The 26,432-nt window shown below is 44.2% G+C and overlaps 2 protein-coding genes across 32 annotated transcripts in view; one reads left to right on the top strand and one right to left on the bottom strand.

Annotated features, from left to right (window-relative positions):
* The first annotated feature begins 8,419 nt into the window (after positions 1 to 8,419).
* On the top strand, positions 8,420 to 23,620 carry PAX9 (paired box 9). Its single transcript, XM_036256913.1, has 4 exons — positions 8,420 to 8,650; positions 9,427 to 10,053; positions 13,032 to 13,171; positions 22,012 to 23,620. Exons 1-4 carry the CDS (start codon positions 8,647 to 8,649, stop codon positions 22,264 to 22,266), a joined length of 1,026 nt encoding a protein of 341 aa, XP_036112806.1. The 5' UTR covers positions 8,420 to 8,646; the 3' UTR covers positions 22,267 to 23,620.
* The window catches only part of SLC25A21 (solute carrier family 25 member 21), a 463,129-nt gene continuing 459,094 nt past the window's right edge, over positions 22,398 to 26,432 (bottom strand). For all 31 annotated transcript variants that reach the window (XM_036256725.1, XM_036256732.1, XM_036256740.1 and 28 more), the window contains 2 exons: positions 26,141 to 26,424; positions 22,398 to 22,456 (listed from right to left, as the gene is read on the bottom strand). In XM_036256725.1, coding sequence (XP_036112618.1) covers positions 26,363 to 26,424 — 62 coding nt within the window. In that variant the 3' untranslated portion in view covers positions 22,398 to 22,456; positions 26,141 to 26,362. The remainder of the gene's footprint in view (positions 22,457 to 26,140; positions 26,425 to 26,432) is intronic.

Below are 26,432 nucleotides of genomic sequence, written 5' to 3'. Positions count from 1 at the left end.
TGTTCCTCAAGAAGTTTCTTTTTTCTTTGTTTTTAGTATACTCACCCCTACTAATTATAATGATTTTTGTTCAATACTCGACTAAAAATGAGTTTTATTAAGTACACTGTCAACGTAGATCTATGTAATTAAGATATGCACTTAAGCATCTATGTACACATTTTAAAATATGTGAGTAGCTCGTAGATGTGCAAATTCCTTTACAGCTGAAACAAACTTTAAACTTTTTTTTCCACATCTGCACAAAGGACATACATGTACTGAACAAAACCAATAGTATTTACTTGTATTTTCCTGAAAAAGAGTGTGGACTAATCTACATTAATTTTAAAACGGTTCGTTTGGATGAAAAAGAAAGTGAATCATATAAAGTCAGTAATTTCCCCCCCTCCTTCTCCATGGTGGGGAGGGAGATTGAAATTTGACAGGAATTATCTCTCTTGTTTCAAAAAAAGAGACGCTTATGTTTATTCCTTTTTTAAAAATATTAATTAATTTCTTTTTTGATTGATTTTAGAGAGAGGAAGGAGAGAGAGAGAGAGAGAGAGAGAGAGAGAGAGAGAGAGAGAGAGGTCAGCTGCCTCTTGTACCACCCCCTATGGCTCCCTCTCCCCTCCGTTCATCGAACCTGCCACAGGGGCATGTGCCTTGACCACAATGGAACCAGCGACCAGAAGATGCTCAGACAACCAAGCCACACCAGACGAGACTTTATTTCTCTTTTACATTTCTCTTCACTAGCGGCCAGGTACCCACAGAAAAATCACTTTGTTGGGTCCCTCAGCAATTTACCCAGAATTGTCCTACAGTTGTGTCTGGGGACAGGTGGTTACACTGTGTTTCCACTGGCTCTTACACACAACTTGTCTCAGGTGCCACTGCCACTGCGGAGGAAGCGGGATGCCAGGTCTGTCGCTGGTTGTGTGCGGGTAGGATTTTTGATTGGCAGGACGCTCGACTGGCAGAGAGAGGCGGAGGTAGTGCGCCCTGGACTTTGCAAGTGGGCCTCTTGGGGGCCGCGGAGCAGAGGGGCCTACCTGAGTCTAAGCAGTCCCGGGAGGACCAAGGCCAGGCAGGAAGAATACTCGTAGGACCCGGCTCCCCAGCTGTAGCTTGGTGGAATAAAGACTCTTGCTGCAAGAGCACAGTCAGTCTCCTCTGGCCTGCAGAGCTCTGGTGACTCCGGTCAAGACACGGGTGGCCACATCCTGGTGTGGAGCGAAGTTTCTGTCCCAAATCTGAAAACACCAGCTTGGGATTTCGCAGTCCAGCTCCTCGGTCCAAACTGGGAGTCCTCCTTCCCTAGCCTCCGCTCAAGGAACAACCACTGGGCGTATTCCGCCCAGCTAGGGAACATTTTCCCAGGCCAGTAAAAGTGACCCCGGCCCCTAACAACCCGGTGGCTTTCTCATCTCCGGGTTGCCACCTGTCTCAGGGTGTGCGACATCTCTTGATCATTTCGGGCTTTAAAACGAAATAATTTATTCCTCAGCTGTATCTAGGGTAACGAAAAGAATTGAGCCGGACTCCAAGATACAACCACGGTAAGGAAAACCTGGGGACGGAGTGTGGCTAGCTACCACGTGTACTTCGGAGCCACTGCGTCCAACTAGCTGTGCTAATTAAGGGTTCTAATTTTATTGCCCCTCGGCTTCTCCTGGTTTGTCCCCACTCCAGTGGTCTTAAAAAGAAATACCCACAGGCACACACCAGAATGAATTCCTAAGAAAGACAAACATGGATTTCTCTGCCTGTCACTTGATAGGAGAGCCCACCGGTGGGCATGTCCTGGCAGTCAGGGAACTGATCTCAGAGTAGTACAGTTCAATGCAGATTCTTCTTTATCTTTGTCCTATCTCTCACTGTCATTCTGCCGAGGCGCTCCTGGGGGATGCCACGGGTCCCCACAGTCGCTGTAGTCTGCGCCTCCAATCTCTGGGTAGCCTGGCCCAGGACGGGACAGAGCTCACAGCTGGAGCCTGATCCTGGTATCTCTCCCTCGCCCCTTCAGTCCTGACCTCCCAGGCCGGTGTGAAGTCTGTGCCCCAGGTGACAGAGTAGGGTGTGGGCCTCTTTGCTGCAAGCTCTCAGGGTGGCCTTAGGCAGGTTTCCCTAGGTGATGAAGTGCAGTGGGAAAGTCCACTTTCAGCGCAGACACCTGCGGTAAGGGAGCTTCTCTGGGGGCTTCAGCGTGAGCCGTCCCTGCAGAATAGGGAAATGGGGAGAGCAAGGACACTCGGCATGGTGGGGTTCACACCGTCACCTACTTAACCATGTGATTTCATTTAATCATAGTGTCTTGTGTGCTCTTATTTGACCTAAGTCCTTGATTTATCTGTTGTGAAACGGTAAAGATAATAATACCTCCTTTGTAAGATGACTGCAAGTGTTTGGACGTTGTGAGCCCTCAGCAAATGGTTGGATAAGCAGAAGTAGGGTGGGCCTGTTTCTCCCTTTCCAATTTCCGGCTTTCCCACCGCTGCGCAGGTACAACTCACCGCACTCTGGCCCTTAGTAGCCTCTGGGGACCGCCAGAGGATCCAGTCGGGCATACCGAGGAAGATAGGCTTTCGGTGAATCATGAAAAGACTGATGCTGATGTTTGCCTTGGAGTATGGTGAAGAAAGGTACAGAGGTTTGAAGCCCAGTGGAGAGCTGAGGGTGGAGGAAGAATTGGAAGAGTGAACTGAAAATTTCGGGCTATCGAAGTTCTGTGGATTTTCAAAGGCCCTTCCCAACCTTGGCAAAAATTACGTTGGGAGCGCGATCAAATCTAACAGCTGTAGATGGCGCTATGACGAGGTGACTTGGCCTAGAGAGAGGTAGCTAGGGACTCCAAGACCGCAGGAAATTTTCCATGACTCGGACCCTGACTCTCTGCTCCCAGCCCCGGATTCCTGTTTCCAGAGGGAAAGCAAGGACAGTGAGGCAGGAGTCTCCGCTACTGGGGTCAGCGCGGGGCTGGTTGGTGGTGGAATTAGCACCGAGAAGGCGACAGGTTGGAAATCCTGCGCCTCGAGACCACTGCACCGGGCAGTCCCACAACTACGTTCATTGCCCGGGCGCGAGGACTCGCCCAGCGTCGCAGGACCGCGGGGGATCCGCAGTCGCACCGTGCCACTCGCAATTTGAGGGGACCGCGAAGTGAGCGAGCCCCGGTTCTCTCCATCACTGAAAATAGGAGGAATACCTGTGCTTGGCACCAAGACCCCAGTTCGCAGGTTGATTCTGGCTCCGAGGAGCCTGCGGGGAACACCAACCTCGAAATAAAGCGTCAGTCAAGGGAACCTGGACAGCGGTGGGGAGTTCGAGGGGCTTTGCATTTGCTGGAGAGCCCAAACCGAGGCTTAGAGGCGCGGCCTGGTTCGCGTTTATCTTTTCCAGACAGCCTTTAGGCCAATCGGGTCTTCGGAAGGAGGCAGCCCCACTGCTCTCGCAGGGACAGCGCCGGCTGGGTCTTTAAAAACCCCGAAGCCCTGCGGCACTCTCTGGAGCCAACGCAGCTCAGAGTTGACGGTAACCACAGACGGTGTCTTCCTGTGTCACCCAGTGGTGTGGTTTCTACAGATGCTTCGACCCAGGCTGGGTGAAGTCCCTTCTTCCTCTGGCGGGAGGCTCAGTTCGGTCTCCCCGCAGAGGTCCTCCTTGCCTCTCTCCCCAGCCAGGATCCGATCCCGGACTGCACTTGTCCCGCAGCCACGAGATTTGCCCCTTGCACAAAAATGTGTTCTCTTTCATTTGCGGGCTTAATAAACAAATGTAACCATATCACATAGGCCCCGCGCAGTCCTTCTGAAAGAAATCCCGCTGTTGAAAACTGAAAAATGGGTGTAATTTGCGTTCAGAAAGTGAACGGCAATTTTCCGAGCCGTTATTTATTTTTACTTTAAAGTCTTTAGGGAAGATTTGCTTATGTACTCGGAAACCTTCCAAAGCGAGGGTACCAGCAATCCTGCTCGCCTTCGACCTGGGTGGGGGAGGGGTGGAGAACAATTACTGAGTGACGCTAATACGGGGAAACTGAAAAGAAATGTCGATTGTTTTTATTGTAACAGAAGGAGTGAGCAAACAGAAAAACCAACCCCGAGTGATCGGAAACAGGCAGGCGGAGAATTAAAAGCGGGTTTCAGGCAGCAACAGGCCCCTCCCCTGCTCTCGGAAGGAGAAAGCGGGTGAGGAGATCTCGTAGCCCCGGGGGCCTATCCCACGGCCCGCAGCAGGATTTCTGCGCTCTGGACCGACCTGGTGGGCTGCTGCCTTCTGGGGAAAGGGTCTTGTATCGGGAGTATCGTCGGCAGAAGGGCGGATAGGCCGCGGGGAGGCTTTGGCGACTCTGGGAGAATCGTCCGGGCTCCTCTTGGGGGCCCCTGAGGCCTCTACTTGGGTCGGTGCGTCCCGCCGCGTCCGCAGCCCGGCAAAGCCCAGGCCCGCAGGTCAGTGTGCTGCCACCCCACACACACCCTCACCCCCGCCTCTGGCCTGGCAGGGGCTGCCTGTCTCTCACCGCTTGGCCCTTCCCTCTAGCCGCCGCCCCTGCCCCTACCCGCCGTTCCAAGCGCAGATCCGCCCGGCTTCAGCTCAGAGTGGACCCTCCCTCGCCTTGGGCACCGGGTGTGCTGCGGGCTGCCACTTGCGGCGGCAGTCGCTAGGAGGTCGAGAGGTTGGAGGAGCCGCCGATGACCTTGCGAGACCCGGACCTAGCAGTGGGCGGATCGGGGTTGAAACCCAAGGCCACGGCGTTGACAGCAGTTTGGCGAGGGCTGGATTCTCCAGCCTCTTTTTCTCTCTACGCTGCGCACAATCCTTTACTTACCCTAGAAGAGGCGCTCCCGTGGGGGAACCGGATGAGAGATTTTGCCTCTACCGCATTCCCCCTCAGACGGCTAAAAGACCTGTGTTTTTCACTATGCTTAGAAAACCCATCCTGGAACTCAGATCCTGGCTGCTCCAGATCCCTGCAACATCCCGAGCGGGGTGAGCGGCGGGCACCGTCGCCCAGGCTTCGCCCAGGGTCCTGTTTGTTCCCGGCAGGGGGGCAAGTTGGAGGAATTTGCTCCTTAATATTCTCTTCTGCCAACTCTGCTCTTCGTAAGTGCAACTGGGAACCACAGGACACCTCTCCTGCGCAAACACACGCCCCTCTCTAGCTATACCCTCACCCCCCAGCCCCCGCAGGCGTCGCTGACCCGCGGACCTCGGGATGCAGGCTCCCGGCAGAGCAGCCCAGGGCGCCCGTCAGTCACGGTTGGAGAGCTAGGGGAGAGCTCCTCACTCCCTGAACAGCCTGAAGCGTCCGGGTCCGAGCTCAGAAGCAACTAGATTCCAGTCCATTGTCGGCATCTCTCCTTAGACGGCGCTTGTGCGGGAAGGGGGGCGCCGCAGGTGACCGCCCGCGGCACCGTAACGGCTGAAGGATTTATGAAAACTTTTCAGCATCTGGCCTGGGCCCTCAGGGGGAGGACAAGAGTCCAGCCCAAAAGGCGCGCTGCGGGATAAAGTTCTTCCAGCCGCGTGCCCAGGCGAGCGGCCTCTGGAGTCCTGGGCCCTGGCTCCCCTGGGGCCGATGTATACATTTGTCCCTGTCAGTGCAGAGCGTACGGATTCTCTCCACCCCCTGTAGACCCCTGCTTCACACCCTCCCGCCCGGCCAGTTTCCAGTCTCCCACTGAGTAAATATTTACCCAGAGAGTGGGTCTCCCCTCAGAGGAGGCCTCGACAGCGCCCTGGAAAGGGCTTTTGGCTTCTCCCCACCCTGTGTCAGCTGCAGGCCGTACTGGTTGTGTTTTGGTTTTGGTCTTAAATTTCTTTCAGTCGAAATTCTTCCGATCTCTGTGTGATCTCCCGGGTCCAGAGCGGGCAGTAAACAGGGGGCACTGACCCCAGCTGACCCTTGCTCTTTTTCACAGTCCTGCATCCCCACGCCCACCGTGGAGGCTTACTGTCCCTTAGTCTCTCCCTCCCTCCTTTTCTCCTTCCCTCCCTCCTTCCTCCGTCTCCATCCCTCTTTCAGGTCACTTGTCCCTTGTTCATCATTCAACGAGTCGCCGGCTACCTGGCCACAGCACTCAGTGTGCGTCCCGGGAGGGTTCGGCCATCAGCCCCTTCCTCTAGGATCCCCTGAAGCTTCTACTCATCTTGTCCCTGGAGCCCCAGCCTCCGCTTGCTACGGACACTTAGTATTCTAAAACACCGAAGATTCTCCGCTTTGGGGAATAAGCACAGCTCTGAGCGCTAAACAGCCTCATTGCCCGCCCCCCCCCCCCCAGGCGTAATGAGGCTCTGTCGGGTTACCCCGGAGGAAGGGGTCCGCTGCAGCTAACACCACGCACGGCCAATACCAAGTTCAGCAGGTGGAAATGGACAGAGAGCGGCAGACCTGTTACAGAGCGCGGGAGATGAAGCAAGCAGCTGAAGGAAAGAAAAGAGGGAATGCGAGGGAGTTGTGTGTTAGGTCCACCTGGCCAGAACTCTGAACAGTACGAATCTCTGGGTCATTCTGGGCCGGTGCTGTAGATCCGCTATAGCTTCCGCACAACTCATAGACCAACATCAGGGCACTGGGTCTTGCCAGTCCCAGGGCGGGAACAGCCTTTTATCGACATCACAGCCCCGCAGGGTCGCAGAAGCGTTCACTGGGCGCATTGGAGCACAGCATAGTCCGCCCACGGCAGGTCGCTACACACTGTGTGTTTCCGCCAGGGAAGGGGTCAGGGGGCTCCTTGATCAAGATGCCCAGAATGTTTATTTCTACCAGCAAGCCTAAGGCAAGGTCGTAAGCTCTCCTGAGATATCGCAATCTTAACTAATTTGCACCCCAGACTCAAGAAGGAGTTGCTGGTTCTAAAAGCTTGGATTCCCAAAGGACCTCCACATTGTAAAGCGCTTGTCGATGCCACACAAAGGTATTGGGGGGTCACACCAGGTGAAATCCCTATCAAGTAAAACTTAGAGATTTTAAACAATGGGGGAGAGCAGACAATGTCAAGTGCTGTATTTCTAGCTGTGGGACTTTTCACATGAACTCTATTGTAAAGAACTAAGCGTGTTTGAATGAATCTTTCCTTAATCTTTCAAATCCTTCATACTTGTTCATCTTGACTTAGAGTGTGCACCATAGAAGAGTTAGGATCTGGAGATTCCTGTTCCGTTAAAAAAAAACAAAAAACAAAAAAACAAACCACAGTTTATCACTAGTTTTTTCTGGGTTCTTGTCACCTACTGCCTGGGGATCTGGGCCCAATCAGCTTCCCTGTGTGTAGACCAAAGTCACACACATCTCATGGGATTGTGGGAGGATCAACCCAAATCCTGTGTGCACAAGAAGGAGCATTATGACTGACTGTCAGGTAGCAAGCAGTATGTGTATCATACACCCGAAGCAGTACAACTCCCAAGCTCATGAAAATCGTCCCCCATATTGTTTTAAAATTTCGCCATAGCCCACACTCAAAATGTGAATAATTTTGGCCACCAGAAAGAGTACTGTACACTTTAGATTAGATTTAGTGTGAACAAAAGTGGAAACTCAGAGGTAGGCTGAACCGCAGGGCCTCTGGTAGCTAAATGGAAGACGCGGGAATTACATACACATGCAGGCCGGGTGTTCATCTTCTTGGGATCAAGTCTCTTTCATATTTAAACCAACCCCCTTTGCCGTGGTTTACTGGTGGGGGGAAACCGGCAAATGTTTGCACTGAGCACCAGCTGACCAACACTTTGGCTGAGCTCGGTGGCGGCGCTCTAGCCTCCGCCAAGTGTGCCCCCGTGCACAGGCAATCAGTCGAAGGTGGCTGTGCGCTCGCGTTAGCTGCATGTGGTTACGTTTTCTTCACACAGCACGGCCGGTGCCTGAAGCCTGCGTGATTTAAGTTTGGCCCCGCGCTCCTGGATGAGCTCTCCTCTGGAGACTTTGTGTGGAGCTAGTCGCCGAGGGTGGGGGGGTCCACCTGGCGGTAAGTGTGGAGGGCACTCTGGCTTGGTCTCCCCTAAACCTCCTTGTCCCTCCAGAGGGCCTACCTTCCCACACCTTCGCTTTCGCCACCTGGCGCGAGGTAATGTTGATTGGTAACAATTCCAAGACGTTCGTCTTCCCCCCCCCCCCCAAAAAAAGTCCTCTTAGCCCCTTCCCTGTTGAGTCTCTCATAAGGGGACCAAACGCTTTAATTTGCTTATTCAGCATTTTCATCAGCTCGATTTTGCTGTCTATTTGCGTTGCTCCTCGGAAGGTGTCAAACGCCAATTTTCATTGTATTTTGTCACCCAGGTGCAGAGCAAGCTTGAAGAGACAGCGGAAGGACTTTCCCGGACCGCTCTGTCGCTCACCGGCCCCACACCAATCACCACGCAGCTTGCCCTCGGGCCCTCCTCTTTGGGGGGAGTGTCCTTAGTGAGTGATAGACAGAGCCTCCCGGCCCCGCTCAGCCCAGCCCACGTTGCTGCTTAGATTGAAATGCAGAACTCAAGCCTCTTTCAGCGGGGCACAGACTTCCTTTTACTCCTTCCTTTTGCACTCTCGCCGCCTCCTCCCGGAGAGAAGCGGAGGCATCCGCGGCCTGGGGCAGCGACAGGCTGGGCCACTGAGGCGGTGCAAAAAGTTTCTTTCTGGGAGCTCGGAACTGGGGCCCGGTTGGTGTGCTGCTCGGAGCAATGGGTGAGTGGTGGCGGGGGACGCTGTCAGAGCCCGGGAGGGAGGGAGGGAGCAAGCGAGTAAGGGAGGGAGCGCGCGCGAGGGCGCGCACCTCTGAGCGTTCACACTCTCCTTATTGACTTTGCTCGTGTTCCTACAACTTGTAGGAACACGCTAAGGGTCAGAGGCGCACAGCAGTTCAGTCTAAACGCTGGCTACTGGGTTGCCGTTAATGCCATTTTCTGAATTTAAGAGAAGGGCGCGGTGGCATCAGCAAGCCCCGCAGCCCCAGTGGCAGACCAAGTTTTCTTTCACATACGTGCACATACGCAAATAAAACAGAAAAGAAAAGAGAAAAAAACAACAGCCCTGTAGTTTCCCCAAGATTTTGTCTAATTGCGCAGGTCCCCAAGGAGGGGCGCTGGGGATCAAGGGGGAGCGGCCCAAGAATGTTAGCGCCGAGTAACCGAGTAGGAGCCGGCTGTAGGCGTCAAGACCGATTTCCCCGCCTTGCTTCTGAGACTTTTGAACTCTCGGAGCGGCCCTGCGTCTCACCACTTTATTTGTTTCTAGCGGCCGGCCGCAAGCACCGCCGGAATGAGGGAGGGGGTCTGACTGGACCCCGGCGGTTTGGGGCCGTTCTGCAAAGCTCCGGGACCATAGGGTATGAGGCAAGCCTGGGTCATTGGTCTGTGGCGGGTTCATCCGCCCTGCGCCCTGGGGTGCGTGGAGGCCGAGCAACAGGCGGCTGTCCCAAACTGCGGGTGCGCGTCCCTGCGCGCCCTGTGTTTGTTTTGCAGAGCCAGCCTTTGGGGAGGTGAACCAGCTGGGAGGAGTATTCGTGAACGGGAGGCCGCTGCCCAACGCCATCCGGCTTCGCATTGTGGAACTGGCCCAACTGGGCATCAGACCGTGTGACATCAGCCGCCAGCTACGGGTCTCTCATGGCTGCGTCAGCAAGATCCTGGCGCGCTACAACGAGACAGGCTCGATCTTGCCAGGAGCCATCGGGGGTAGCAAGCCTCGGGTCACCACCCCCACTGTGGTGAAGCACATCCGGACCTACAAGCAGAGGGACCCCGGCATCTTCGCCTGGGAGATCCGGGACCGCCTACTGGCTGACGGCGTGTGTGACAAGTACAATGTGCCCTCGGTGAGCTCCATCAGCCGCATCCTGCGTAACAAGATCGGCAACTTGGCCCAACAGGGCCATTACGACTCATACAAGCAACACCAGCCGGCGCCGCAGCCAGCGCTGCCCTATAACCACATCTACTCTTACCCCAGCCCCATCACGGCGGCCGCCGCTAAGGTGCCCACGCCGCCCGGGGTGCCCGCTATCCCCGGCTCAGTGGCCATGCCGCGCACCTGGCCCTCTTCCCACTCAGTCACCGACATCCTGGGCATTCGCTCCATCACCGACCAAGGTAAGGCTCAAGGGCCGCCGGGAGGATGTGCAGAGCCTCCCAATGTACCCTTGCCGGGGTCTCAGTATTTGCGGCCTCCGCCTGCGTCTGTCCCACCACCTGGGGCTTTTTCCTTTGGAAATGTAAGGAGTCTTCCCAGGGGTTGTCCTGATCTCATTAACTTGAAATTCATGCCCTTGGTTTCCTTGCCACACACAGTCTCCTGCCTCATCTCAAACTACCAGACCCATAACATCCCCCCATCCCCAACACATGGTTCACATTTTCCACCCTCCCCCGCCTCTCGCGCCCGCTGAAGTCTCAGACCTGCTTGCTCTCTTGAGGAGAGCGGCCCGGGCCGGACTTGGGGCGCAGACCGGGAGACCCGAGTCGGCGTGGGGCTGCAGGCTGAGACACCGCTGCAGGCAGCCAGTTTGGGGATCACATGCGGCAGCGAGGAGTCGGGCACCCTGTGGAAATTGCAGTATTCTTGAGGATTCTAGCAATCAGGCCAAATTTGCTCAGGCAGGAAGTTCAAATGTCACCTAATTGGTTTCATTCTTATGCTTCACTTCATTTTCCTCGGAAACGGAGGTCCCGAAGTTACTACTAGTGACTTGCATGTTACTGCATTGCTCATTCTGGGACTATTTTAATTCTCATTCTCATTCTCTCTCCCTTTCTTTCCACCCCGTCTCTCCCCCCTCCCCCCTTCCCTCCCTCCCTCCCCCCTTACAATTTCACTGTATATATCTTAGGAAGTGGCACCAATCACCAATGTGATGGAGACAAAATACACAACGATTCCCCGCTGTCCTCTCTTCTGTTCTTTCCCGTTTTCTCCGCGCATGCCGCTTCCTTTTAGATCCCCCGATCCCCAGAAATGTGAGTGGACATCTAGTCCCTGCACGTTTTCAGTAGTGCCACCCCACTGGTCCTTTTCTTTCTCACCCTTGACCTTGCAGTGCCCTAAGTGTCTTTGCTGCTTGATAAGAACGATTTCCCGAGCCCTCCTGCTCCCTCGGCTTCCTCAAGAGCCCAGAGTTTGTTTTCGTTTTACTGCGTTGTTAAAACAAAACAAAACACCAGCATACATTTCTTTCTCAGTATTGAGAAAAGAAAGTAAAAAATGTTTTAGACGCAGAATTTAAATATTACAGAGGTAAAGAGCCTACCTTCTTAATTTCTCAGCCAAAAGTTTAAAATGTGCAGAGGAAAAATTAAATAGAAAGGCAGGGGGGATAGTTTAATTATTTCCTGCCTTTCTTGGTTACCACCACATTGGCACAATTATCTTTTCAGTAATTAAAGCAGAGCCCCAATTTCTCATCTTCTTGTACTCTGAATTTATAAGATCCTTTTAGGAGTTCAGTTTTGTCTTATTCGGTGCTGGCTGGAGCTTTAGCTGGAGAGAGTTTGCCCTTGATTTATAGGATAAACTGACCTCACTGACATTTAAAGGAAGCCCCTGTTCATGGGAAAGTGTGAGATCAGCAGAAATGGGGGCTCGCAGGGGGATCTCAATTTCTTAAGATAACTTCAGGCTTGTGCCTACCGATTGCCTTTTGTCTGGGAAGGCAAAGAGAGCCTGGCAGTTCTGGGCCAAAATACAGTTTCCTGGTGCAAATTGGAACACAATCTAATTCTTTGGAGAGAGAGAGAGAGAGGAACAATGAAGAAAGACTGACAGAGTTGAAAAGAAAACTTTTCTCCCCCAGGGATCCTACAATCAGACCAAATGTCAGCTGGAAAAGTATTGGATTGTTGAGAGTAGTAACTCTTCATTCTAGGTGTTGTTGATTCTGGATGCCAGCTTTAAACAACCTGTTTTCTGACAAGTCTGTGAATATAAAAAGATTGTTTCTATAAATGACCATTTCTACAAAATGTTCACTGTTTCCAAGCACCGTGGCAGATGGAAGTGTTTAAAATCAAGTTGTAGTGGCTCTGTCAGACTTTGGTCCTCCACCCATAGGTCCCAAAGACAAAAACACACTGCTCATAGTCTTCAAACATCATCTCTTTAAAATTTCACTGGGTCACTTAAAGGTGCCAATGATTCACTATGCACACCCCTAGGTATTGTGGTAATCAGTTTACACCACAACATATTCTTTGCATCTCTATTAAGAACATAAAGGATAACTGATAGCTTTACTCCTTTAAAAAAAGAAAGAAAGAAAACACTTAATTCTACTTTCATTTTCTTAACCTTTTATATAATTAAAAAACAAGCCCTCTCTATGTAACCTTACCACTGACACACATGGCATTTACAGTGGTAATTGCAGTATTTCTTTTTTGAGTCAGAAGCACATACCCTCACATATTTAATGTAAAGAGACAGAGCATTAAGGTTGGTCACCTGCAAGGCAAAAACTTATGCACATATATTTTGCATGTGTATTGTAGGCAACAATTTGTCATGTTTGCAAAGAACTCTGCAGGTCTTTTGTTCCATCTATTGACAGAACTACTAGGTCCCTACAGCCTAGGGGGCACTTACCTGGATCTCCCTGCGCACCAGCACGGGCGCGCTGAAGCCAGGACGCTCCTCTCTCCCTTTTCAGTCCCCAACATTCCCATATTTTTGTCAACCCCCAGTCGACGCTGGGTGAGGATTGGGGAGAACGGTACATCCAGCTTCACGGGCTCTTTCTCCGATTTGGGAAAATTTTGGCAAAACTCTGAGGTTCCTTCCACTGGTTTCTCAGGAAGAGCCAGGAGGAAATCAAAGGCCAGTTGGAAAAACAAAAATCTTCCCGCAGGCGTAGGTGAGAGAGCTGGGAGAGGCCTACTCCGGGCCAGTCGACTGCAGGAAACTAAACAGGGCCCTGAGCTGCGAGCCAGAGAGGCCGCACCAGGGCCTTGCGCCCCTGGGAGGCAGGGGACCGACCGAGGTCGGAGCCCCAGTGCTCACTAGTCGGGTAGGGTCGTGTCTCAGGAGGGGGCACGTGGTTTGGACCTCAGGCCTGACGCCTTCACCTCTTCCCCAGGAGTGAGCGACAGCTCCCCCTACCACAGCCCCAAGGTGGAGGAGTGGAGCAGCCTGGGCCGCAACAACTTCTCGGCCGCCGCCCCGCACGCGGTGAACGGGCTGGAGAAGGGAGCCTTGGAGCAAGAAGCCAAGTACGGTCAGGTGAGGAGGCCCGGGGCGGTGGGGTGTGGGCGATGGAGACCTGGGTCCCTTCTTGATCTCGGCGGAGAGAAAGCCCAGGCCGATTGCAGGGCATTGCACGAGCCCGATCCCGGGTTGACTGGGGCAGGAAAGAGGCCCCAGCCTTCGAGGGCGCAGTTCGGCCTCGACGACCCCCGCCAAGGCCCTGGGGGCCTGGAAGCGCCTCCCGCCCTGTTCGGGAGCCCTTTCTGCCGCTCGCCGCGGGGCCAGGGCCCCCGAGGAGGGTGCTTCCGAGAGGCCGGACGAGCGCCCGTGGCCGCCGAGTGCACGCGGGAGGTCTCAGCCCCGCGCCGGCCACGGCCTCGCGCTCCGGCGCTGCGCGCACCGGGGCTCCCCGAGGACGAGCTAGCGTGGCTTGTCCTGCGGTAGTGAGAAGAGGGCAACCAGATAAACTTAATGAAGTTACCATTTCCTGATGAAAAGTCACGTCGGAATCTCCCTAGGGAGCTTAGTGAGAAAACCTCAAATTATACGGACTGGCTGTGGACCGTTTAATTTTTTACCCTCTCTGCCCCTCCCCCGACTCTTCTAAAGAAAAATTAAGCCATCCGTGTTTCTTTTTCCCTTTCCTTTTCTTTCTTTTTTCCCTAAGATGAAGCAACCACAACAACAAAAGCCTAAATTCATCACCAAGCTAGAATCAGGAGTTCAAAGCTAAAGCTCTCAACAACAAACACACACACACACACAACCTTAAAGCAACGTAAGGTTTCTTTGAGCAGATGAGCAGAGCTGGGCAGGTTTGCAAATTCTTAATATCAAACTCCAATTCCAAAGCTTCAAAATACCCAGTTATCATTTCATTCTTTTGAAGTCTTAAAACGTCCAATGTTTTCTTTTCTGTAAAAACCACCTTTTCATGTAAAATGGAACTTGTTACTATTATTCACTTGGGGGAAAAAATCCTAGTTGTTATTTTCTTCAATAAACCCATTTCCAATTTCTCATCCCTCCCTTATTTTGTCAAAACAGAGTCAGCTACATATTAATAGCTCTCCCATAATATATATCATAGAAAAGAGCAGCGAGGAAAGAGTCCCTTTCCCGGGTCTATTCCTACTATAAAGAATGCCAGTGAGAAATTACAAGAAAGTCTGTCATTTTCTGTTACTAAAGGGCCTTTAGTTTATAAAGAGGCAGTATGTACAATGGTTAGGAACTCTGATCTTCTGATACCCCTGCCACTTAAGCAATTTATTTAACCTTAGCCTTAATTTTTTCATCTGTAAAATGGGGAAATAATAGTTCCAACCTCAAGAGAGATGTTGTGAAAATTCAGTGAGATAACGCAAACATGTGGAACATAGAAAGCATTTGTTCATTATTACCTGCGGTTATAAGTGGTGGTTAGAGATTAACTTTTAAAGACAAGCAATTTAAGCAATTTTAAAAATAAGAATATACTTGTTCAAAAAGTGTCAAGGTATTTTGTTACAAATAATAGGAGAGCATATAAAGCAGCTAGCATAGCAGAAAACATTTAACAGGTGCTCAGTGATTTTTATTAGGTCATCATTTCTTAGAATAACATTGTGAAGAATAGAGTTAAAAAATAGTCTCTAATTTCCACATATATTTGATAAATCCATTTTATACATAAAGCAGTGTCATAATCCAAAAACCTTTATGATTATTTTTACTTTTTTGAATTATAGATGTAGCATTTAAACTTGTTTAGAAATGGTTAATTTATGCATACACTTCAAAATTAAACAACATATTTAAAATGAAAACAGAACAGTTTCGAATGATCTACTCTGTATGTTCTGAACACTGAAAATCTATTACATTTATATACTAAATATTAAATCCCTAAATTATCAATTTATAAAAATAAATAACTTAAAGAAGTGGCCAAATAGGTATTGTTCTAAATACTTAAAAGAACAAGTTAAATTTTTTCCAGAAGAAAAATATATTTATATCAAACTTATATTTGGAAAGTTCTTAATTGCAATGTGCTAATCTGCATTGCCATGCAGTAAGATTATTCAAATGATGTAAAATTTCAAAACTTGAAAAGTTTCTAAGGACAATTAAATCAGTGATTACTCTATCACAATTACCAAAATAGTGCTTAATGCTGAAGGTATGCTATGTAGGCACATACATTTAGACTGTCATTTTGTGTGCAATTTTTGAATTTATTTTTTATTTTTATACTAATTTATTATACATTGGAAAATAACACAGTTTAAAGCAAAAGTTAAAGAAGTACACCTAGCTACAATTAAGTAATTCACTGGAATTCAGATATCCTTAATCAATACAGCCATAACTAGCAAATTCAGAATTTAAACATTGATTTTGTTGAGGATAAAATTATTCATTAATGTTTGCTCATAAATATACAAAGTTAAGGGATGTGTAAATATATATATTATATATATATATTTGTATTTGAACAAAATATGAAAGACTTTGGTAAAAACATATTCTCAAAAATTTTGCAATAACACTTTCAGAGCATTTGGGTTGTTATTAAATAGGGCAGTATTATATGATCCCAGTTTTATTTTAGTATATAAAGAAGGAAATTGAAAATTCAGAATTACAGGATTTAGGGCATAATCCGTTACCAGAAGACACCTGTAAAATTCCAAAGAGGTTGAATTGACAACTGATTTTAGGTAGAATTGATTACCATAATCTAGTTTCCAGTTTCAGTTTAGTGCAAAGATGCCCAATTGCTAGTAATTAGAACCTTATGCACATTTGCTATACATACAACTATCTTTTCTTTTTAAAACATTAGTTTAGAATATTAAAATTTGTCTTACACATTCATATTACACTGTAATTAATATTTTATAGTGCTATTCAGAAATCCTTATTGTCTACCTCTGAGGACAGGAGGAAAATAATATTTATCTATTTTGTTTTTTTATCACCCACATTATATATTGGGCTAGAATCCTTTAATCTCACCTAATTCTGAATGGCAACAATGTTCTCTGGTTCTTAGTGGCTGGCTCTCTTCTGTTGAAATAATAAAACCTCTATTGAATGCAATTGAATGGCAAAAAAAAAAATCAAGAATAATGGGTTGGAATAAAGCTATCCTTTTATAAGGTACTTAGTGAATAAATGTCTTATTTTACTTAAACAGTTTATAAACAGTTGTATAGCTTTTGAAAAGTGTTCTACAATTGGGCATACTTTCTTAGAAAAAAAATTGCATCTCTGTTTCTCTAATGAAAGTATCTGAATGGTAAATTTATCAACTTTGAATATCTTCAGACAGCAAGTTTAATAGAACATTAGCTACAAATTGAGATGTGAGAAATGAAGTCTTTAAGTATTTGAACTTCAGAAAAAGTTCAGAGATGTGAAAATAGTTGAATTTAGAGATGTAAATTAATCTGAAAGTCTTGTAAAGCATTCATTTGTACATTGTATTTGAAGTAATGTATTTCAGAATATTGAATACAATTTTCTAGTGCAATATTTAAAAAACTGGTGGTCCTTGCAGACATACTGTTTTTGTGAAAATATAAGTTAATTTGCACTGGATTTTTAAAAACATCAAAAAAAGTTTATTTTGTGTTAAATAATTTACCATTTTGTAGAGAGCATGCAATCCCAGGCAAATGCCAATAAAGAATCTTTGAAATTCATAATGTTATCTATTATGTCAAACATTTTTTGAACTGGTTAGCTTTTAACTATTAGTGTTTTAAAACAAAATTAATGATTATGTTATCAGTAAAATGTGTCATATAAAATACAAAAAAGCTGATTGTTTTTTTATGTTAAAAATTTAAAGGCTACATCAATTTTAATAACATTTGGAAACATAAAATGTAGACTAAAACTTAAATAGCTGCGTTCCATTACCTCGGACATTTAGATCTGCAGTGGGATAACCAAGCATAATTATAATCCTCTGGATGAATGTTGAAACCATATTTACATTGGTCATTTCATTTGGTCAGACTTGTTTTGCTAAGTCATTGCATAATGAATTAAGAAGTTTAGAATGACAGAAAAATTATTTCACCAAAAAAAAAAAAAAAGAAAGTCTTGTTTATGTTCATATCTGAACTATTTTCTTGCTTATGATATATATTGAGGTTGAAATTCTAGTTGAAGCACATCTCTATTTGTGGCTAAATCTACTTCATTATAAAACTAAGGTAAACTCATTTTATCATAAGGAGGAGATCAGGTAGAACTGGCGAGTGGATGAAAAATGATGGGTAGAGGATTTAGCACTGCTCTTTGTGTTTTCTTCAAGAGAGAAACGTTGAGTAGACAGTTACCAGAATTTGAAGCGTAATCTATAACCTCTAATTGCCAGACAGTTGTCATACTTTTTTTTTTTGGTGGTCATTAGTGTTTGGATACTAATGCATTTCCATTTTTGGGGGGATGGGAATAAATGGGACGACCATCAATTAAATAATGAAATGGCTAGGTTAGAACTTTCATTTACTTTTTCAACGCCTTTATTCATTTTTCTTAAACTGTAATACTCGTTCTGTGATAAAGGGTGCCTACATCTTTTTTTTTTTAAGCGAGAGTATGACATGTTTTGATTTCAAAAGTTTGCAGTAACTTATGTATACAAATGATTATTAAACTTCTATAATGTGTCCTGTTTTGTGGGGATAGAGATGATTAAGACAAGTCCCTGTTCTTAAATTGTTTATAATCTAGCTCTCTGCTAATACAGCTTCTCAACATATTCATTTAAAAAGATATTCTTAAGAACTGGCAAATCTATATTTCTAACGTTTTAGAACAAGTGAAATGAACACATACTTTTCATTCATTCTTGTGATAACCTTAACTAAAATACATCTTACGTACTTTTTTTTCCCCTGAACAATTTAATGTCAGTGGGATGAAATCTGTCTTTTTCTAAAAATATTCAACAAAACAAGTGATTTACTTTTTTCCAGGCTATGCAACCTTGTCTATTTTACTTTGTATTAGTAAATCTCATTCTCAAAATTCAATAGTGAGGAGTTTGTTTCAGGGAGGACTCTTGTACAGTTCTTTGGAGGAAAGGATTCTTTTTCTCTCATTGCTTTCAAGGAAGATCCACATAAAAAAAGGGGCTGATGAATCGAGGTCTTATTTATGGAATCTTTAGGTAAAGTCATTTTCAAAAATGAGATTTCCATTACATGCCCATTGCTGAGGTTTCGTTTGGAAAATTTGTTTACTCTTCCCTGGGGATTCCATATGTTGGTTGATTTATAAATCATATTTACAATCCAATTAAATAGAGTAATTTAGCATGTTTGCTCCCACTATATTTATGGTGTACATTTGGTAGTCTCTACTCAGCCTAACTAGCTTTTCAGATTAATTACATGCCCTTCACTGAAAACATTAAACAGATTTGGGGAGTTAAAGTCATGTACTCTTTTACTGGAAAGAATAAACAAACATCAGTGCTACCTGTAGTTGTTTTCCTTTGTGGTGGAAAATTTTACTCTTTCAGTGATTGCTTCATAAATAACAATTACTCTACCCAGTAGAGATTTATATCTTTTACTAATGTCATGTTTCAAAATTAATAGTGAGAAAATTGATGTATCGAGTCACTAGTGAATAGTGAAGGTGGCAGCTACCTGCTACAGCATGCTTATTCGCTCATCTTCCTTATGCCATCCCCCCACCCCCGAATTTCTAAATCTGAACTTTAAAAAGAAAAATTAAGACAAAACTTTTCACTCCAAATCTAGGTCATAGTTTAAGCTGAGGGGAATTTCAGAGCTATTTTTGTAGTGTTTGAATGTAAAAAAAAATTTTTTTAAGCAAACGTTTTTGCCTCCCCTTGCCTTGTGGACATCAGTCCTCCTCAGTTTCCCTTCCCACCATTCCTTTCTGCCATACAGAAGAGACTAAAATTACTCTAACTATACTGCAGATTTTAGAGGACTTTGAACTATTTATGCTAATAGGAATCAAAATATAAAAGCAAGTTTGACGCCTTGCAAGTGAGAAATTGGACAAATAGGAAAAAGTAATTGTGTTTTTACACTGGGCAAACAAATGTAGTCATAGAATAAGTAAGGCGCCTGAGGGTAACATGGGCCTAAATCCAAGGTTCTGCCTCCCCCTAAATCCCAGGATCTCTAAGATGAGCCTGTAATCCAGCCTGGTTTCTCTGGGGGAACAGTTCCAGGCAAAAAGAAGTAGTATGTGTGAGCAGTTTGTAGACATTGCTACAGAAGAGTTGAGGGACCCCTAAGACGGGGTACATCAAGGAGCCGTGGTTCCAAGGAAAGGGCATAAGGAGAGGAACATGAATATGACGAAGCAAGAATTTCAAAGAGAACTGTCATTTTGGATGATGGAAAAATAGAAATATTAAAAGAATAGGTAGAAAAAAGTTAGCTGTGATGACAGAGAACTCACCAACAGGTTTTTTCTTGTGAACAAGAGTGTTGTTTCTGTCATGCAGAATAATAAATAGTCTAACCTTATGTACCTGTAAAATGTTGAGCAAAGGTTCTTGTTATTTTAAAATAGTCATTTTAACCTTAACATTTTAATCTTGACATTCTTATTTTATGATTCTTGGTGTACTTGGGCATCAATAATATAAAATATTAATGAATGCTGGGATGGAAGAGGCCAAATGCAGATGCAAACACCTTTCCATAGCTGAACTGGAATGAGTCCTTTCCAAATGAATTTCTCATGGTTTATTAGGGAAATCCTAAACATGATCAGAACTATCCACTTGATGCAATGCTAGTTTTCTTCTGCAATTTGATAGCTCACTATCTTCATAGTCATCTGCCGAGAGCCTTAAAGTGCCTCTTTGGAGCTATTCTCAGAAAGAAGGAAAAAAGATTTTTTTTTTTAGAAGTTAAGAAACAGAATGAGGATATAGCAATGAGAATCTAAAGAAGAAAGAATCTTTTACCAGATGTTATTTCAAAAGATACTCTTGTTTGAGATTAAATTGTGTCTGTCTTTTACTTGTCCAGCAAAAGCAGAAAAATATTTGCTGTAGAAGATCCTGCATCAGACAGGGCTGATGACTTCTTTTAATGCAGGATCACTGACTTGCCAGTTGCCCTAGGGTAAATGGCTAAATTCCTTAATCTATATTATTGTGTATATAAAGAGAATCAGATTTTATTTATGTTAAATAGTGATGTGCAATGATTTCTTTGTTTAAAAATACAGTATCACCCTCTGGGACCCTTGTAATACATTTTAATTTTAATTAAACATTGTGTTGTACTCCTTATATACTATCTTATAATTATTATAAGCTCACTAGTACAACTCAATCCTCATTATTTGATCAAATATGTTGACTATTTCTTGGTGCCAGGACATACTCAAGAAACCTGAGTTTCCTTTCTCCTTCCCCATTTTTCAAAGAGCAGGCACTTTGACAAACAGAGCATGAGGTATATGCTCTTACAGACCAAGGACACAAGGTTAACACCTCTACTTTTATTCTTATTTGGTCAGAAATTTATGAACAGTGTTAAATCACACCCATGTATACAGTCTCCTCCAAGTATTACTCTAAATTGGGCAAATCGTTTTTGAGACCCTACCGTTGCATTCTGAGAGATGTGGAAATGAAAATAATAACTAAATGCATTAAATCAGAAAACAATTTCTGTGTTGCAATTGAATTGGAAAGAGCATCTAATTAACACAGATGTCTGTTTTACTTACCTCTAAGGATTAAATCAGTTTTACGAATAATAAATCTATTCTTTGCATTTTACTTTCACTAGGAAATATGTTGCTATGTTAATTTATTCACTTCACTACCAGGAAAAAGGATTTACTCTTTATTTTTAAATAATGTAGAAATTGAGGGAAAAATTAAGTTACTTGAAGAAGGATGCTGAGGGTTCATGCCAGAATAGAATTAGAAATCGGGGTGTTTTTAGTGTTGTTAATAGTAACGATACCAACAATCGCTGGATGCCAGGAGAGGACTGGTTTCTAGGCAGATGTGCCTGCCAGAGCTGCTGTATTTTGTCTGCAAACTGAGATTTTACATGTAAATTCATTTCAAGAGATTTATCCGTGTGGCTTTTCAAAATTCACATCACAGGGCCCCAAAACTTTGCAAGCAAATTTTCCAACTTCAAAACCACACATATGTAGTCCTTTTATCGTTGAATAGCCGGTTTCTTTTTTTGATAAAATAGCTCTGGAAAAAATACCCCCAATCTTCATTGAAAAACTCCTTAAAAGACAAACTGCCTAATTTTGCATGTCCTTTGTCCAACAAACATTTACAACATGACGGTTTCAAATACTGCCCATGTTTTTATTTAACAGAAGTTGTGCTCATTTTGAATTTCAAAACTGATAGCCCATGCTCTGTGCTTTTTAAAATTTTTTTTTTTTTTTTACTGGAAATGAAAGCTACACCATCCAGGCCCTTCACAAATGCCTCAACAAAAGAGCCAACCAGAACTGAAGTACAGGGGAGGCTGACAAAGGCATATGGATAACAGAACAGATTCTAAGAGGATTTAATCACCAGTAATTCTTTCCTCACCCTGATTGCCTTCCTATAATTCTGAATAACAAAGCAAATACTGTGAATTTTCTGCTCATAGCCTCCTCAAAACCTGTGTGGAAAGAATAATGTCTTGTCTGTTGGCGTTTTGTTTGTTTAAGTAGCAACACTGTGAATGCATTTAGAATATGCTTAAAGTCAACTCTAAAAATAAAAATCAGAAAAGTAGAGGCAGAGCATTGTTAGCCATCACTACCGAGAACCTACAGCCTGCCTCTCTCTACGAACCTGTGAAATGTCAACTACTGTAACGTGGTTACTTCACCTCTTCTCTTCTCAGGCACCAAATGGCCTCCCAGCTGTGAGCAGTTTTGTGTCAGCATCCACCATGGCTCCTTATCCCACCCCGGCCCAGGTGTCGCCGTACATGACCTACAGCGCTTCTCCTTCGGGTTATGTTGCTGGACACGGATGGCAACATGCCAGTGGCACCCCACTTTCCCCCCACAACTGTGACATTCCTGCTTCGTTAGCATTCAAGGGAATGCAGGCAGCCAGAGAAGGTAGTCACTCCGTCACAGCTTCGGCACTCTGATGGGAAACTCCGCCGGCAACAGCTTCATCCGGGTCCCCCCCCAGCACACCCTCCCTCTCCTCCCTGCTCTTGGACCCCACCCCTCCTGCCCTCCAACCCCTTTGCCTGGAGAGCTGGCTTTAGGGACTCACCTCCTTTGTGCTGGTGACACGTAAATATTTCTTGCCATAACTTCTCTCTCACAGAGAACCTGACATGACGTTAGGATTCAAAAACAAAAGCAATATTAAAGACTGAATGAGACAATTGTGCTGCCCACACACTGTTTTAATGTAGTGAAGAAACCTGCACCCCTCAAAGGGCTTAAGGAACTTTTTAAACGAGTCTTTGGTAAAACCACATGTGTATATTTATTCTAAATCAACCTAAACTTTTGAAACGTGCAATTGTTGAGATTTTGCAAAATCAATAAAAGAAAATACATATAGGAAAAAAGTTATGCTACGCCCTCTAATCAAATAAGGTGACCAAATAAGCCTTAATTCATCATTAGGAAACCAATCAATAATTGATTTGTTTGAGTGATCCTTTGTTTATTTTTAAGAGGTGACCTATTGTGTTGGAGAACACATGTATATCACAAGCAATATCTGAATTTAGCTCCTCCTGGTGTTTTGACTTGGTTCCAAATATAATAATGTTTATAGTTTCTATTAGTTTGTAAATATGGACTCTGGATGGTGCATTTGTGTTTTCATTTCATGGGATATCCCCCTCCCCCGCCCATCTCTCTTTTTTTTTTTTTTTTCATTCTTTTTTGCAAAGGTGACTCTCTGGCAACGTCTTTGTCTCTGTTTGGTGGTGGGCTGCTCAGGCTCCTGGACCTGGACTTGCCATAAATTCTATGTGTGCAGTGAAGGCTTCAGCATCTCACGAAGGACATTTTCTTTCTACAGCAGAGGATTCAAACAACAGATACAACAAGCCAGTCTCCATTCTGTATCCTAATCCGACAACACACATGCCAAACATACAAAGACCAGAGGTGGAGAATACCTGAATACGAAGGCTCTAAAGGAAGTCACTTAGAAACTTACGTTTAATGTGAAATGCTTTGCAAAGACACTTCAAATGAACTTTATGTTAAGAAAACCACTGTGAAACTAAATTGTACTGTTATTGTTGGCTTACCTGTGTGTTCAGCAATCTCAGCCCAAAATTATGTTGTAATTTAAAGAAAATGGAAAATTCTGCTCTAATGAATGTAAAAACAGCTTGCTGTGAAGTTTACATTGTTGTACAGAAGCATGTTTCACATGTAGGTAAACTGGTGGTGGTGGTAGAAATACAAATGCTATTTAATTTTTAAAATTTCCCTTTTTTCATTTCTGGAGTTACAGGACACGGTTTAACTGGTAAATCTTTGTAGTCCAATTTTAATGTTAATAATAGAGCTGTCGGGTGTATGTGTGTGTGAGCGTGTGATTATGTGTTGTATTTTAAAACAACTGATTTTCTTGGGCAAAACTCTACCGTTCTTATCTCTTGTGTTTAGGAAGTTCTTCCTGTTTTGGCAATATAGGTTTAAAACATCGGTACAATTCATCTACTGGAAAAGTAATATATTGCAAGTTTTGGGTATTAATTCTGTGCAATAACTACAAGGGCACATGACTCGATATGGGTGTTGAAGATGCATTCGTTAGGTGATTTTGATTTCTTCCTATCTGTGCTGTGCACAGCCTACATGGCTATCCAGCCCCATCACGTTGGTTTCACGGCTTCACTTAAAACTCAGATGGCTAGATTAGTTAGGTTTTCAAATCACTAGGATGTAAACAGTAAGCAGATTTCTGACATACAAGTTATGTCCAAGGAACTGCTTTCCCCACGCAGCAAATATCATAGAGAGAGCTTTGAACTGCATTTATTTCTACAGCAACCAAAGTTCAGCACTACAAACAGAGGATTATAACTTCAGGAGAAGAATAAGCAGAAGGAGCAGATGAACTCTCAGGGCCATAGTCTTCCTTTGATCTTGTAAAACTCCTATTGACATCTGGAGTTCCTAGTCTGGTGAGAAAATAGACTATAAACCAAATGGAACAAAGATACCAATCCAGTATCTTGGTGGAGACTTTAAAACCATACCACACAGGGACTCTCCCGCCGTCCAGAAAAACTGACATAGGTACAGAATTATTCCTTATCAGATGTTTTTAGGTGGCTATTAGGAGTCTTTAAAAAACTATCAATTGTTTGTATGGAAACATACCTAAATGTTATTTTCTTTATCTAAATTAAGAAATCTCTTGTTATTATGCTATTTATAATTTTTTCTGGTTCTTGTACTTTTAAAAATCTAATATTAATACTATCAAAGTTTTCTTCTTTTTTTCCCCTTGAGATCTTTCCTTAGCAACAGTAAATTCACATGAAATAAATTTAAGAAGATAATAGAAACCCCAAATACAATTGGCCGTTCAAAGCAATTATGGTTGAAAACTACTTGTAAAAATAAGAGAAGGAAAATGGGATGGGATATGGGGTTGGGATTGTTTGATTTTTAAACATTAACATTATTGGTTACTGTTGACATATTTCCTCTGTTTCTTAGGGGGTAAAAGTGTTTTTTAACTGGCAAATGCACTCTTCAGAGATCCTTTTCCATCCCATCCACATGGAGAGGTTAAAGGTTCGATTTCACGGCCTCTGTGCAGGCAGGCAGGCCTCTCCTCCCAGGGTGCACGAGTGTTACCTGCGAGGACAGAATGCAGTTGTACAACAAACACATTCTCATTTCTCTTGGTTTTTCCTACTTTTAATGACCCTCTTTTGAGTATTGAGCTGAACTATAAATTAAAAAACATGCTGGAAAGGATGTACAACCGAAGGCTGTGTATGTATATACAGTATGTCAAAAAGCCTTTATTTTTATACTTCAAATGCTCTAAATTAATAAAAAGTAATAATTACCATGTTATCTTTTATTTTACTTTTTTATTTTCAAAACCTCTTAGTGACATAGCCTCATGGTAGAAATTACTCGTAGTAAGAACAGGTGTCACTTAGAACGTGCGAATCTGTTTGTTGACTTTTAACTACTGAAGTAGCATCATTTCAGGATGCAGATGTAAAATCCTTCGGTTACATTGAGGCGAAGAAGCTATTTTTTGGAGTGCGTGTTAGTACAGGAATCTTTGGAAATGCTAAGAATGTACTTCTACTTTGAAACATTATTTTCCCTGAATAATACGTATTTTAGCACTGCGAATAGCTGACTTCGCACCTGAAGTTGTCACTTAATAAGTAATAAACTGGAAATGTACTTTTACTTTAAACATTTAAGAGCGGCATAGGTAAGAGTTCTGAACAAAGGTATTTGGATGCAAAACAGACAGCACAAATGCGCCCAAGGAGTGGTCCCAGTTTGTGATTTAACATGAACACATTTCAGCAACAAAACTTGTTTTCACAGGGAACCATGGGAAGGAAAGTAGTTTAATATAACTTCATGTTTTCTATTTGTCATAAAAGACTTTAAATATGACAGTTTTAAAGTATGACCTGATCTAAACAACAGTGCAAGATATAAAGTAGATTTAGGAAAATATAGCTGAGATGCATGTTATTGCTAGAAAACCAAACAGATTTGCATTTTAATATAAAAGTCAACATTTTAAAAAGGCATTTTAGTGCACTTATAAATATTTTGTGACTTTTAAATATTTATGGAAGAATTTTATTCTTAAAAAACTTTTAATTTTGGCCTTTTTTTTTTTTTTTACTTTAAGCATTTCTTGGCCTCAGGAAAAAATAATTATCAACACAATAAATTTTCATTGTGAAGCAATGTAAATAAAACATAGGTCATAAAATATATATTGCTTTTATGAAATAGTTCTGATTGCTATTCTATATTCAGTTTACATACCTCATTGCTTCATATTCTTCTTCTTACAATTTTATGAATATAGCCATAACTACCATCTCAAATTATTTAGAGATAGTTTTTGAAGTCTCAAAATAGATTTTGTTCTTAAATTGTTTCCCCCTTAATAATTGTATAATTATAATGTGTAACTATCAGCTTAACCCCAAGGTGCTGTGGAGGGAATATGCGTTATCTCCAGGGGTGAAAACACTTCTCAGGCTGTCACCAGTTCTCTTGAAGCCACGAGTAGGTATATTCATAAACCAGCAGCATCACCGCACCGCCTAGAAGA

This window comes from Molossus molossus, unplaced genomic scaffold (assembly GCF_014108415.1).
Source record: "Molossus molossus isolate mMolMol1 unplaced genomic scaffold, mMolMol1.p scaffold_m16_p_1, whole genome shotgun sequence".
NCBI lineage: Eukaryota > Metazoa > Chordata > Mammalia > Chiroptera > Molossidae > Molossus > Molossus molossus.
The sequence above is the reverse complement of the archived record's forward strand: the minus strand, read 5'-3'. Positions and strand labels throughout refer to the sequence as shown.

Excerpts from the sequence above, each read along its gene's own strand:
- PAX9 (XM_036256913.1), top strand. Across the intron at positions 10,054-13,031 it reads TCGCTCCATCACCGACCAAG|TGAGCGACAGCTCCCCCTAC; the intron begins GTAAGGCTCAAG and ends CTTCCCCAGGAG. Across the intron at positions 13,172-22,011 it reads AAGAAGCCAAGTACGGTCAG|GCACCAAATGGCCTCCCAGC; the intron begins GTGAGGAGGCCC and ends TTCTCTTCTCAG.